This window comes from Rhincodon typus, chromosome 9 (genome assembly GCF_021869965.1).
Source record: "Rhincodon typus isolate 14 chromosome 9, sRhiTyp1.1, whole genome shotgun sequence".
Lineage (NCBI taxonomy): Eukaryota > Metazoa > Chordata > Chondrichthyes > Orectolobiformes > Rhincodontidae > Rhincodon > Rhincodon typus.
In genome coordinates, this window is record NC_063340.1 from 26,588,860 (window position 1) to 26,603,014 (window position 14,155).

The following is a 14,155-nucleotide window of genomic DNA, read 5'->3' on the forward strand; positions in this document are numbered from 1 at the left end:
CCTGCTGTGTTCCTTCAGCTCCACACTGTGTTATCTCAGACTCCAGCATCGGCAGTTCTTACTATCTCTGAACATCCTAGCAAATCTTTTCTGTACCCTCTCCAAAGCTACCACGTCCTTCTGGTAGTGTGGCGCACAGAATTGAACACACTATTCCAAATGCGGTCTAACTAAGGTTCTATAAAGCTGCAAAGTTACCTGCCACAATTTTTAAACTCCCTGCCCTGACTGATGAAGGCAAGCATGCTATATGTCTTGTTGACTATCTTTTCCACCTGTGTTTCCACTTTCAGTGACGATTCCACCCTCGAGCGACTGTCTGTCTGTGTGGAGTTTGCATTTTCTTGCCGTGTGTGGGTTTCCTCTCCGTCCAGAGGTGTGCAGGTTAGGTGGATTGGCCATGGGCAATGCAGGGTTACAAGGATAGGGTGGGGGCAGCTTCTTGGAGGGTCGGGATGGGCTGAACTGCCTGCTTCCACACTGCAGGGATTCTATGATTCTCTGAAGTTACGGAACTTGTTCCATTACCTGTCTGACTTGAGCCTCAATCTAAATTCTTGTGGTTTGTTAGAATCAAGGAAATTTCACTAATTTCTCAGCAACAACAACTTTACTCTGGTTTTCTTCAAAACATTATATTTCAGTTCCTTTTTTACATTCCTGTGGGGAGACCAGGAATATTAATGATGCGTAAAGAAACATAGGCAATTTGGGCACATACTTGAGCATTCCTAACTTGGATTAGCACCTCTTTTTGAAACCTGGAATTACAGATCATTTGCTGTATCGTTGGAACATTTTCCTTTTACTTGCATTGATCACTGTATGACCTATCTAGAACTCGTTCTCTGCTGAAGCATCTAGACTGCTGGTAGCCAAAATTGTTTCATGTACCCAGTTTAGATTTAATTACTTTTTATCTAGCCTCAACTGTTCATAATTATACATGAAGGACTTGAATCCAAAGTTGCAGATGGCACTAAGGTGGCAGTGTGTACTGTGAGGAGGATGCTAAGAGGCTGCAGGGTGATTTGGGCAGATTGGCTGAGTGGGCAAATACTTGGCAAATGTAATATAATGTGGATAAATGAGAGATTATCCACTTTGGTCACAAAAACAGGAAGGCAGATTATTATCTGAATGGTGGTAGTTTAGGAAAAGGTGAGGTGCAACAAGACCTGGGTGTCATAGTGGAACAGCCAATGAAGGTTTGCATACAGGTACAGCAAGCGGTGAGGAAAACTAATGGCATGCTGGCTCTCCTAACGAGAGGATTTGTGTATCGGAGTAAGGATGTCATGCTGCAGTTATACAGGGTCTTGGTGAGGCCACACCTTCAGTATTGTGTCCAGTTTTGGTCTCCTAGTCTGAGGAAGGAGATTCTTGCTGTTGAGTGAGCCCAAGGAAGGTTCACCAGGCTGATTCCTGGGGTGGCAAGACTGGCGTATGAGGAAAGACTGGATCGACTGGACTTGCATTCATTAGAATTTAGAAGACTGAGGGGGATCTCATAGAAACATATAAAATCCTGATGGGACTGGGCAGGCTAGATGCAGGAAGAATGTTCCTGATGTTTGGGGGGTCCGGAACAAGGGGTCACAGTCTAAGAAATAACGGGTAAGCCATTCAGGGCTGAAACAAGGAAGAATTTCTTCACTTGGAATAGTGAACCTGTGGAAATCTCTCCCCAGGAAGCTGTTGGGGCCAGTTCATTAGATATATTCAAGAGGGAGCTGGATGTGGCTCTTGTGGCTAAAGGGATCAAGGGGTATGGGGAGAGGGCGGGAATGGGACACTGAGATTGTATGATCGGCCATGATCGTGTTGAATGGTGGTGCAGGCTTGAAGGGCTGAATGGCCTGCTGCTGCACCTATTTTCTGTTTTTCTATGTAATCACTAAATCAGAAATCCCATTTCCCAGCACCCACGGTCACACTCAGTCAGCAGCTCACTTCTCAACCCCTCTCTTTCATTCACTCCGCATTCCCTCCCTTTTCCCAACCAGCCTCCCCGCTTCCCCTATGTTTACACCCTGACAGCCCTTCTACACAAATACCAACTCACCCCTGTAGAACAAAGATGGGGGTCTGCAAATCGTTCATGTATGCAGAGTATGTTGAAAACTATTTACATAATTTATTTCTACAGTGAAGAACAAGATGAAGTACCGAGCTGTTTCTTGCATTAAGATGCAGAAGACTGTCCGCATGTGGTTATGCAAGAGAAAATATAAACCGCGGTGAGTGCTGCTGATGTTAGTTCACTTTAAGTAGTTTTGAGAATTTTGATCAATTACCCTGGACTCCTCATAGCTGCAGACTAGGCTGGAATTGTTTGTAAAGCTATTCCAATAACCAAATCTATAAGCAGTGCCTCTTAGTGGCATGCCCAAAGGAAGGAATTGAAAAGAGAAGCAAAACATGTTAGCTGCAGAGTTAAACATGACTTTCTTTAAAGCTCATGGATAACAGTATGTCACTGCCTTTTAGCTGCTTCAAAGGTCTTCAATTAGCATGACAACAGTTAGTTTGTTCTTGTTCAGTGTGTTATTCCAATGTGCTTTATAGTCCTGTTACAATCGTTATCATTATATCTTACAAAATATGTGTTTTGCCTTGGTGAGAAATTAGCTACATAAATGACTTAGCACATTGCTGTTGCTTTGGGTCCTGTTTCATTACATCTTAGTTTCCATACTTCTATTCATGTCTATCTCCTATTCAAGTACTCTTTTATTTCCACTGTCTTTGGAGCTCGTGAATGTGCTCTTAAATCTAGAATTGGGAATATTTTTGTTGATTGTAATTGAGTTTTCTTTTTGCTTATAGCATTGATGGCCTGGTGAAGGTGAAATCACTCAAGCAGCGAGTCAATAGAATGACTGAGGTGGTGAAGGCCTTGAGGGAGGGCAAGGCTGAGATGAGTAAACAAGTCCAGGATCTGGATTCATCAATTAATGCCCTTGTGATTAAAATTAAGGTGAGCGATAGAATAAATCAGCTTGAAAAGAACTTCTAAACGTTCTAAGACAACAAGGTGTAGAGCTGGATGAACACCTCAGACCAAGCAGCATCATAGGAGCAGACAGGCTGACGTTTCGGGCCTAGACCCTTCATCAGAAAATGCTCTACACCTTGTTGTCTCGGATTCTCCAGCATCTGCAGTTCCTACTACTTCTAAACGTTCTAATTTTCTTTCAATAATCTCAATACCGAAGGGAAAGAATGGCATTTCAGAGTTTATATATTTTTGTCACATAGATTGAGCGTGTACTGTGCAGTAATCCTGGCGAAGCTTCAGACTGAGGATGTATCTAGAGTGAATATTATGAGGGCAGTGTTGTCAGTTATTCCTCTTGACCTACCCCTCAACTCTGCTCCCCTCTCTTTATATAAACAAATTTATTTGAGCTGTCCCCAATGTCTCACTGAGAATTCCTTTAAAAATCCAATTGTTAAATTGGACTGAATAAACCATTGTTTGTCTACAGCAGGCCTTGTCTTCCTCCATTCCACAATGTCAAAACTCTGTGGACAACTGTAAGCTTCTTACCTTTAATTTTCTTCACTGAGCTCAGCTGTTCCACTGCTGTTAGTATGTCTGCACATTGTCCAAGTGATTCTGGTCTCAGTGACAGCTGGAAGGCTATTGGATCATGGGAATACATCAAACTTCCTTCTCTTGCCACCAAGTTATTTTGAAATAATGTGCATTGATGGGGATGCAGTCCACTCCACAGCCTGGCCAGCATCTGTTTTTGTATTTTGTGGAAAACTTCAGGCTTTTCTTCTTTTTGCTTTCCCCAGTCACTTCCAGGTCTACAGAACTTTAGTAAATCACTTCTCTGAAAATGGCTAAAGAATAGCAAGACAAGGGTGTCAGGGTCTTAAGAAGATGGATACTCTAGACTTGTGACCATCTAACTCTGAATTAATAGAATGCACTGCTGGGGTACCTGATCTGAACATTATCTGAGTAAATGCAATGACTTTTATTTGTCTTTCCCTTTACTTTCCACAGAACACTGCAATGACCAGAGATCAAATTGATCAGGAGTATGTTGCTCTAGTGAAACGATCGGAACAACTTCTCAGCACACTGCAGAAGAAGAAACAAGAGGAGGAGGAAGCTGAGCGACTGCGCGTCATCCAGGAGGAAATGGAGCGAGAACAGAAACGTCGTGAGGAGGAGGAGCGTCGACGCAAGCAAGAAGAGGAAGAACGTCGCCTGTAAGTCTGACTGCAAGCGTGTGTGTTGTACTATTACATACATGCCACTCTGTTTTAAACAGTGCACGTGCCATTGTACAAAACAAAACTGAGGAATTTCTGAAAAAACAAAACCAACCTTGTCAGGACAACATGAAGGAGGTTGAGGGGGGGGGGTGGGTACTTGTGTGGAAAGGGGTAAAATTCATCCCAGCTCAGTGAAACCTCTGTTTTGAACAGCTGGAGACAATCTGTTCTGCATTTAACCTGATCTAGGAGTATTTGTAGCTTTAGGGTCCAGTGACCCTTCTGTTCTGAAGAAGGGTCTCTGGACCTAAAACATTAATCTGCTTTCTGTCCATAGATACTGCCAGGCCTGCTGAGTTTTCCCAGCAATTTCTGTTTTTGTTTCTGATTTTTCAGCATCTGCAGTTCTTTTTTTGTATTTGTAGCTTGCTGATTCACTACACTGTAATAGATTTTGGGTTCTACCTCTCTCACTTAATTTCTTTTTAATATATATTCTTGGCAATGTCAGAATTTTTGCCCAACCCTATTTGCCTTGGTATTGAGTTGCTGTCCTGCACAGTGCTGTTTGGAAGAAAATTCTAGATTTTTAATCCAGGAACAGAGAGAACAATGATTGTAGTTCCATGTTACATGGTGTTTGCCCCAGAGAGCACCTGCTGATGGCAGTGTACCTATAATTGCACTCTTGTTTTTCAGGTAAATTTAAAAAAGAGGGTCATTTGTGTGTCGCTGGGCCAGCCCTATTGCCGTTCCTAATTGCCCAGAAGGCAGTTAAGAGTCAAATGCATTGAGAGTTTGGAGTCACATGTCGGATGGTCCCATAAGAATGGCAGATTTCATTCCCTAAAGAACGTTAGTAAACGAGATGGGGTTTTTAATGATCAACAGTGGTTACATTTTCATCAGGCCAGCTTTTTATTCTCTATTCTTATTTAAATTTCACCATTTGCCATAGATTTGAATCCATGTCCTTAGACCATAGCCTGGAGTTCTGGATTACTAGTCTAGCGAAGTTATTTTGGATGATGTTGGAGTTGAAATGTTCAAGTATCGGGGAAGTTATACTCATCCAGGCAAGAGTAGAATATTCGCTAATACTGACTTATGTCTTGTAGATGATGGACAGACTTTGGTAAGTTGGGAGGTGAGTTACTCTCTATGGATTTCCCAAGCAATGACCTCCTAATGTAACTATATTGGTTCAGATCTTCCAACTAGGATCAGGGCCTTATTTTTGACTCCAATTGGACACAATAGTCCTCAACACTTGGCGCTGGAGGAGTCCCATGTAACCTTAGGGACCAGGAGCTTTCTCAGCTGAAGCAGACTAGCTTACCCAAGGAGCCCATGGAGTGGTTTCAAAATTGATCAACTTCACGTCTATCTAACTACTCCCGTTTTATGATAGTTCTGGACTTATTCCAGGATTTCAAAGTCCTGAAGCCACTTCCACAGTGTCTGAGAGAAGGGGTAAGTATGTAAGATGGTGCTGGATGGTTTGGGATTAAAGATGGGTCATTGGAGTTGAGGCAGAGGTCAATGTAAGAATGGTCAGGATTGTCTGGGTAGGCTGCAGTTGGAGACGTTAAGGCAGGTTGATCTAAGGTGTTTGAATCCTTGGGTGGTGAGGGTTGTAGAGGAGGAGAAGAGAGTCAAGTCTTGGGGAATGGGGTACCTCGAGGGTGTCAGGAGTTCGGTCAGGTTAAGGTGCTCAGCCTAATAGTAAGGAGATGCAGCAGGATTTTCTAAGTCATCTAAATTTCCTGGCTAACTATTATGTTAACTAATTAAGAATGCTCTGACGTCTCCCACTGTAACTGAGTTGGGACTCTTTCAGAGGGTCCAGAAGTCAGTTAACCACTTATAGGGTGTTTCAACTTCCAGTGCTACTCCCAGGGATGCAATTGCATTGTAAGTTCCCTATTCCAACATGCAACTCCAGTTAGTGCTGCTGCAACAACTAATTTCCTATCAGAAGGATCTGGGCTGTTATCTATATGGTTGGTCCAGTTGAGTTTCTGATCATTGGCAACATAGGGCATGGGTGGGGCTTTCAACAACGATAGTCTAACCCATCAGCAACCTGAATACTGTAAAAATCAGACTTATGGATAAGTGAGGCATTCAGTGCAGATTTGCAGTCTCTCTTACTCAGATATCTGAGGTTCATTCGAGGAAGAGCTTATTTTAAGTTAGCACTGGATACACCAATAATTATAGGATATATTTCCTTACATGGATAAGGTTTGAGGAAAATCTAACAGTGGCTTCATTGCATCATTAGATGGGTGTATGACCATTTGATTGCATGAACACTGATCTATTCAGTGATTTTTTTTTTAAAATCCAGTTGATATATGGAGGACATTTCTTATAAAAAGTGAAACAAGCAAAAATTCTGCAACTGGCTTTATTGTGAGATGCCCGCTTGTGTGAAGTTCATCAACAATACTTATTCCCAGCAGTGTGTCATGTTGTTTTTATATACCATGATGGTACTTCCATTGTGTTCTCTCAGTGGCTCCTCGTATTGTGTTGAAACACTTGACTTAATCGCCTTCCTGTTCTGTTTTCACTAGGAAAGCTGAAATGGAGTTGAAGAGAAAAATGGAGGAGGTGGAGAGGAAGAAAGAAGAGGAAGTAAAACGTTCTATGCAGGTTTGAATTTTACTTTAAGATGTGAAAATTAGTAATTGTTGCATATTTTTGTTTCTAATCATCAGGTCACCAGAAAGACTTTAGGAAGTTGATCTGGAGACTCAATGAAATCAAGCACTGGTTCTAATATTTACCCATGGATATTGTCAGCAATGTTCAAGCTGCACATGACTAATGAGTATAGAGATTGAAGCTTAATTTTAGAAGTTTTGAGGAAAGAGTTGGTCAAGGTATCTAAAATGTTAAAAAGATTTAGTAGGATTAGTAAAGAAATTATTTCCTCTGATGGAAATATGAAGGGAGGGGTTAAAGAATTTATGGTTATGGGATTAAAATTACAGCCAGGTCATTTAGGAACAAAATTGACAAGGCTTTTGTCACTCAAATCTGAGTAATCGTGAATTCTGTCTTCCAACAGTTGAGTCAATCGATGTTTTAGGGCTGAGATGTAGCAGCTGGTGTAGGGAGCGAGGCTAGAAAAATAGATTTAAGACCCAGATAAGTCACAATCTAGTAAAATGGTGGAGAAGGCTGGAGGGGCTTAATGGCCTCTTTCTTGGTTCTGATGTTTCTATTTTGATCCGTGAATTATTTTAAGGGCAGTTAAATGGTCATTGGATAAACATATGGATGATAATGGAATAGTGTAGATTAGATGGGCTTCAGATTGGTTTCACAGGTCGGCGCAACATCGAGGGCCGAAGGGCCTGTACTGCGCTGTTATGTTCTATGTTACTTCAGGCTATTGGAGAAAGTGAATGGTATCTTTACGGCATAGAATCCCATTAAATTCTTTCCTGTACAATTATTGTTTAAGTTTTGTGGCTTCAAGGCATGAACACACAAATTAAATTTCTTTCTTCAGCCTGCTTTGCAGGACTGTAAAATTCTGTTTCCCTAATAATCTGCTATTTGGAACATTGTTTGCAGTGACTGCTAGAGAATGTGGACTGTCGAAGACATATTTCCTATAGTCTAAATAGTCTGAATAGTCTGAATAGATCAGGTTCTGATGATAAAAGCTCCAGTACAGAATGAGCCAGTTGAATATAGCTAGTAATTTGAGTAGGAGGGTTGTCGTCTTTCTTTTAGGGTGTCCATAAAAAAAGAGTAATAGGAGAAAATGTATGTGGTGCTGTACTGTGCATGGACGCTGCACAACAAATTCACCTTTTATGTTATTAAGGGACTAAACTTGTCTTGGATTCCATTTTCCACCGAATGAGAAAATAATTTGCTGCTTGTTGAAGTCAAATCAGCAATTTGAAAGCTAAACTCTTGGCCAACCAGAAATGTGTTCTCTTCATTGCCTACTTGTGGAAATGCCATGGTTTTTGGAAAAGTAGAATAATTTGGATCCATAAGAGTAATAGGATTACAATAGTTTAGTTCAACATTATATGAACTCCTTGGGAACTACAGACTTCCAACCTTAGATTAACTTACCATAATGTCAGTTTAGTTTCAGAGTCAAATCTCACTTACGACATTACCCATCAATTTTGATTACTATGAAACAATCAAATGCTTACTGCTGAAATCAGGTACTAATGAAAGGACTTGCCCCTTCCTTTCCCAGCGGGGAAAGGCGCAAGCGGGGAGGCAATGGTCTAGTGGTATTATCATTGGACAGTTAATCCAGAAACCTAGATAACGTTCTGGGGACCCGGGTTCGAATCCTGCCATGGCAGATGTTGGAATTTGAATTCAATAAAATATCTGGAATTGAGAACCCAATGATAACCATGAATCCATTGTCGATTGTTGGAAAAACCCATCTGGTTCACTAATGTCCGTTTAGGGAAGCAAACTGTCATCTTACCTGGTCTGGCCTACAAACGACTCCAGACCCACAGCAATGTGCTTGACTCTTAACTGCCCCTTGGGCAATAAATGCCGCCCTCATCCCATGAATGAATTTTAAAAAAAAGAAGAGGTTGGGTTCAAGTGGAATGTTCTGTTGTATTGATCCGGCTTAATCTCCTTGATGGATTGGCTATGACATCTGTGGTATGCTTAAGTCCTTATAATTACTAATGCCTCCTGCTTCACATGGTGTGCCTTCTCTGTCCTAATTTATCCCACAAATGCTTATAAAGTTGCATTGTCTGCTTATAAAGTTGCATTGTCTCCTTCTACATATAGGCTTTGTATTGCAGAATTGACAGATTTACAGAAACAAATGGTATAGCTCTTTCAGCATGACAAAACATCCCAAAACATTTCACAAGAGTATGATGAGTCAAAACTGGATACCAAACCACTTAAGGAGAGGGGGGTTCAGATAGAAAATTCCAAAGCATACGGCCTAAGCAGCTGAAACAGCAGAGTGATTGAAATCTGAGATGCTTAAGAAACCTGAATTTATAGAGTTCAGATATCAGAAGGCTTGAGGGCTGGTGGAGACTATAGAGAAAAAGAAAAGCAAGGCCTTGGAGGGATTTGAAAACAAAAAGTGAATTTTAAAACTGATTAAATACATGACCGTAAGCCAAAATCGGTCAGTAAGCATTGGGTTCAGAGGTATAGAATTTGGTGTGAGTAAGGACATGGGCTACAGATTTTTGGTTTTTGTCGGATGTTGACGGAAAGTAGAATGTAGTATGCCATCCAAGAGATCCTTGAGATAGTCAAGATTATTGGTAACAGATGTGAATGACAGTTTGAACAGCAAATGACCTAGGATATGGGCAAAGTCAGGCAGTGTTTGGAGATGGTAAAAGATTATCTTGGTAATTGAACAGGAATAAGGCATAGAACTTCTCTTGGGATAGAATGTAATACCATTTTTCTTAGACTGTTGCCCGGGAGAGGTGTCCTTGACAGCAAGGAAGCTGAATCTGGAACCAGGATTTTATAAAAAAAAAACTATGATTTCAGTCTATCCAATGTTTAACTTGACAAAACTTCGGCTCATCCTGCAGGATGTCATATAAGTAATCTGATTATCTAGCAACAATCAATACTGCAGGAGTTTTCTCGTGGAACTAAATGGATTTCCCTGAACTTTAGCTAAGCTTATTTTCCTTTTCAGTTTGGTTTAAACCTCAAAAGAATTGTTCTTATGGCCTATTTTGAATAAGCTAAGAGAAAAGCTATCTTTCACTCACTCGCCAGCGCCACTTTCCATCCTGATAACTACCAAGCCTTTGACTTTATTCCCATGACATCTGTGTTGATATTGATTTGGTCAACCACTTTCTTGCTTCCACTTCGGTTATCCCCAGAAAGATTTTCACCCCGTGCTACCTTGCCCACTTCTTTGGTGTAACCCTGATTTTTGCTAGATATTCAAAAAACACTGCCAACTTTCTCATACCTTTAGTTCTAATGCTACTGGAACAACCTGATTTCTGGATTTAGTCAGTTGTTGGTTTGAAATAAGTGAAATGAGTTTTAGACTTTTACGGATTCTGGTGACCTATCTTTGTCATTTTAAACTCTTCAAACTACCTGTTCAGGAGATAATTCCCATTTTTGTTTTATCGGTTTCTTGTTAGTAATGATACTGAATAACTTCACCACTATAAAGAGCCACCCAGCTAGTTGGCTCAATTTAAATATTCTGATGAATAACTCTTGTGCTTTGCAGGCTGCTTTGGAGGCTCAGCTCGCTGCAGAGCGTGAGGAAGAAGCTCGTAAGCAGTCTCTACTCGAACAAGAGCGACGTGACCGGGAACTTGCCATGAGGATTGCACGAAGTGAGTCTGAGCTCATCTATGATGAATCGCCAATGGACACAGGAATTAAGAGGTAGGAGTTTAAAAGTGTTTTAAAACCCCTTCCATTGTTTTTGTCCCCCAATTCATCTTGCTGTTTGTGCTAGAAGTGTAATAATAAATGTCTTTTCTTTCACAGTGTTGAAGTTAAACAAATCCGCCCAGTCGCAGTTGCTGCTAAGTATGGATATGTAACCTGCATTTCTATTTTGCACATTTAGTAAATCGCTCTCTGCATTTTAAATCGAGAATTCCTCCATACAGATTCAAAGAATTTCTCAATTAATAAATCAAGATGATTTTATTCAGATTTTAATCAGAATTTTGCATGAATTTCATGATTAATTTTAATCTGAAAAAACAAAATTAATTGAACTCCAATAAAATGCATGTACAGAATTACCCCAAGCTGTCTGCTTGTGGGAAGGTGTGAGGTTTATGTGCCTAGCAGAGTCTAACTAAAGTGTGTTCTATTTCCAGATCTGATGGACCACAATCCAAAATGACAATGTATGAGTTTTCTGTTATTATTCTTGTTTTATTTGCACTTTTGCGCAGTGGTGATGGAGATGTTGTTGAATATCATTATGGTGATGGTACATTTGTCTTCTCTCTTTGACTTTCAACAAAACAATTAAAAATACACTTAGTTATTCTCAACCTGATTGTTTCAGTTCATCACTTTTTCATTGATTATTGCTTGTCTATTTGCTTGCTGTATCAGTGGGAATGACAATGGTTTATAACTACTGAATCTCCAGTTCAGATCGGATTATCTTCCTTCATACCTACTTGCTACCAGTTCCTAGTGAGTGTTGCTAAATAGTACAGACATTGAGCAAACTAGCACTAAATTTAGTCTGTGAATGGAAGACTGCTGGTATGAGAGATGGAGAAGTCTCATGCTGGTAGGTTAGACAGTACTCTAATTAATGTTGGGCTCTGGTATATTACTGTGACTCAATGAATGAACATTTACTTGTTATTAACCTGCTATAGCTAACCTTTGGTCTGATTAATGTTAATGCATCTGCAATGGAAAGTTTTCCACTGAGATGGATAAAAATGTTTGATCCATAAAGTGTTTTGTCATGGATTAGATGCCCCCTCCAGTGGTCCAAATTCTGAGATTGTCACACATGCTTCTAGTTCTGTGGATGCATCAGCTCTACTTTGCAGTTATTCAGAAAAACATGATTGTGACAAAGAAGCTGGTTTGCATCCCTTTGTCCAGCCCAGAAGGGTAAAGATAAAGTCACCACAGTCTTAGTTGACCATAGGACTGCCCTCTCTCATTAGAGAGCGAGAGAGAGAGAGAGACTAGTGGTGCTTTAACCTGATGGTCACTCGCCATGTCTCAGGTGAGAGGAGAGGCTAAAGGAGAGTCCTTCTCGGTAACCTTAGCCATTGCAGTAATTGAACCTATGCTGCTGGCATTACATTACATTGCAAACCAGCCATGTAGTCAACCCACTGCCCAGAGTAACGTTAAAAGAGAAAGAAGATACTACAGATACTGGGAAACTTAAAACAGGGAATGAGGGACATACTCAACAGTACTGGCATGTCAGTGGAAACAGAAGCTTAGCTAACATTTCAGGTTTTAACCTTTCATTGAGTAAAATTCAAACTTGAATCCACGTTAAAGCTGTGCCTTTCCTTCTATATCCTATTGGAAATCTTGTAGGTCTCAATATTTTACATTATAAATTTCTACGTCCACTTTTATAATGAAAACCACTTGTCAACCTAAAACGAACACGGCACATTAGAGGCTGAAGCATCAGTACTGTCGGGAAGGTAATTCCAGGCAGGTTTCAAGAGGTGCTTCTGTTATAAATTTGAACGTAGGAATTTATAAGTTAAATTCCAAATTAAGCAGAGATTGTATGACTTTAAGAATGGGCATTGAATTGTGTCTCATGGCACAGTGGCGGTATACACACCTCTGGGCCAGAAGGTGTGGGTTTAAGTCCCACCTCAAGTTGTGTGATAGCCATGGAGGTTTGTCAGAATGCACCCAAACAAATTGAATTATGTTTGGATTTACAGCTTTTGTTTTCTGGGCCTTGCCAGGATCCAGTCAAGCTAAGTTTTCAATGAGTTTCATGAATATTTTGTAAAAAAAACCTTGCAGCCTGATCTCTTAATGGTTTCCTAAGTACTCTCTCTGTCTCAAAGCACATCTCCATGGCAACAAGGATCACATTGGCTTTGTATATAAGTAGAAATGCAGATTGGCTCTTGAGATCCCAGCTCAATTCTATGTTGAAAATAAATGGAATGTTTAAAGGGGAACAGTTTACAGATTGGAATTTTTAATAGCTCCTTGAGACTTCAGAGATCAGCTGTTTAGCCATTGTAAGCACAGATGTTGCTACTATTGTCTCCAAGTATAAACATGTCAAACCTTCTCAGCAAACTGAGCCTTCCTTTAAATTTTGAAATGCTGTATAACCTAGGCCTGCTGTCAGACCTCTGCGCAGGTCACCTAACTGTCTTCGTTTTAATCTAAACTAGAGGCGGTCCCAAAACACTGCCAGTCTGTACGTGAGGTATATATTAATGACTGTGTAATGTTATTTGTAAAATTGCAAAGTAAAAATGAAATCTGTTGAATCCTTCAGGTCACTCTATCCTGCTGCCTTTATTCTGTGACTTTTTTATTCTAACTTTTTCTAATCTCAAATTTTCTTTCTATTTGATGTATTCTATATTAACTAAACTTATTTCTTTAAAATACATGTATGTTTAGCCTATCATCTTTGTTCCCTTTGTCTTGAAATTTCCAGTTTTGACATTTGATCAAGGGTTTTCATTGGATGAGAATTTGAAAAGGTGTTTTCCCAATAGCTGGAATTCCACTTTGTCAATTCTCGATTGTTTGCATCTATAACTCATTCCCTCACATCTGAATCCGGAAGGATTGCTGTGAATTAGTGTACAATCCAAGGGTTACAATTCTAATGGAGTATCAAATGATTCATATTTGTTAGAAAAATGCAGATCTGAAGAAATTTAACTTTTGTTCTATTTGTAAGGCTATCCCTAACTCTCTATATAGAATGCTATTATGGAGGCAGCAAGAGAGGCACTAAGTTGTTTAATCTAAATTATAATCTTAATCTCGTTCAAATGAACTATTGTTCCTCATCATAGTTTTGCATTCCTTCCAGATTTATAATTAGGTTTTAGAATTCAAATTAAGGATAGTCCGTAATATGTAAAAGGTGACACTGATTTAAGGAAAGGGTGCTTGTGTGTCATGTGTACAGGAGACAGCTGCTCCACAGAAGGATGCATAATCTGTTATACCACTGCCTCAACTTCGTTAAAATGCTGCAAAAATACTGAGAACTTCGCTGCCAGCTTTCCTGCTGCTTACAAATATCATTGATTCTACAAACAGATTCGTCTCCCTCTCCGTCTCCCTCTCCGTCTCCCTCTCCGTCTCCCTCTCCGTCTCCGTCTCCGTCTCCCTCTCCCTCTCCCTCTCCGTCTCCCTCTCCGTCTCCCTCTCCGTCTCCCTCTCCGTCTCC

General features: G+C 40.3%; 1 protein-coding gene across 1 annotated transcript in view; it reads left to right on the forward strand.

The window, feature by feature from the left end:
- myo6a (myosin VIa) overlaps nt 1-14,155 on the forward strand; it is a 224,349-nt gene that overhangs the window by 194,521 nt on the left and 15,673 nt on the right. The window contains exons 19-25 of the mRNA XM_048600957.1: nt 2,150-2,240; nt 2,830-2,980; nt 4,022-4,230; nt 6,819-6,897; nt 10,490-10,650; nt 10,756-10,797; nt 11,097-11,126. Coding sequence (XP_048456914.1) covers nt 2,150-2,240; nt 2,830-2,980; nt 4,022-4,230; nt 6,819-6,897; nt 10,490-10,650; nt 10,756-10,797; nt 11,097-11,126 — 763 coding nt within the window. The remainder of the gene's footprint in view (nt 1-2,149; nt 2,241-2,829; nt 2,981-4,021; nt 4,231-6,818; nt 6,898-10,489; nt 10,651-10,755; nt 10,798-11,096; nt 11,127-14,155) is intronic.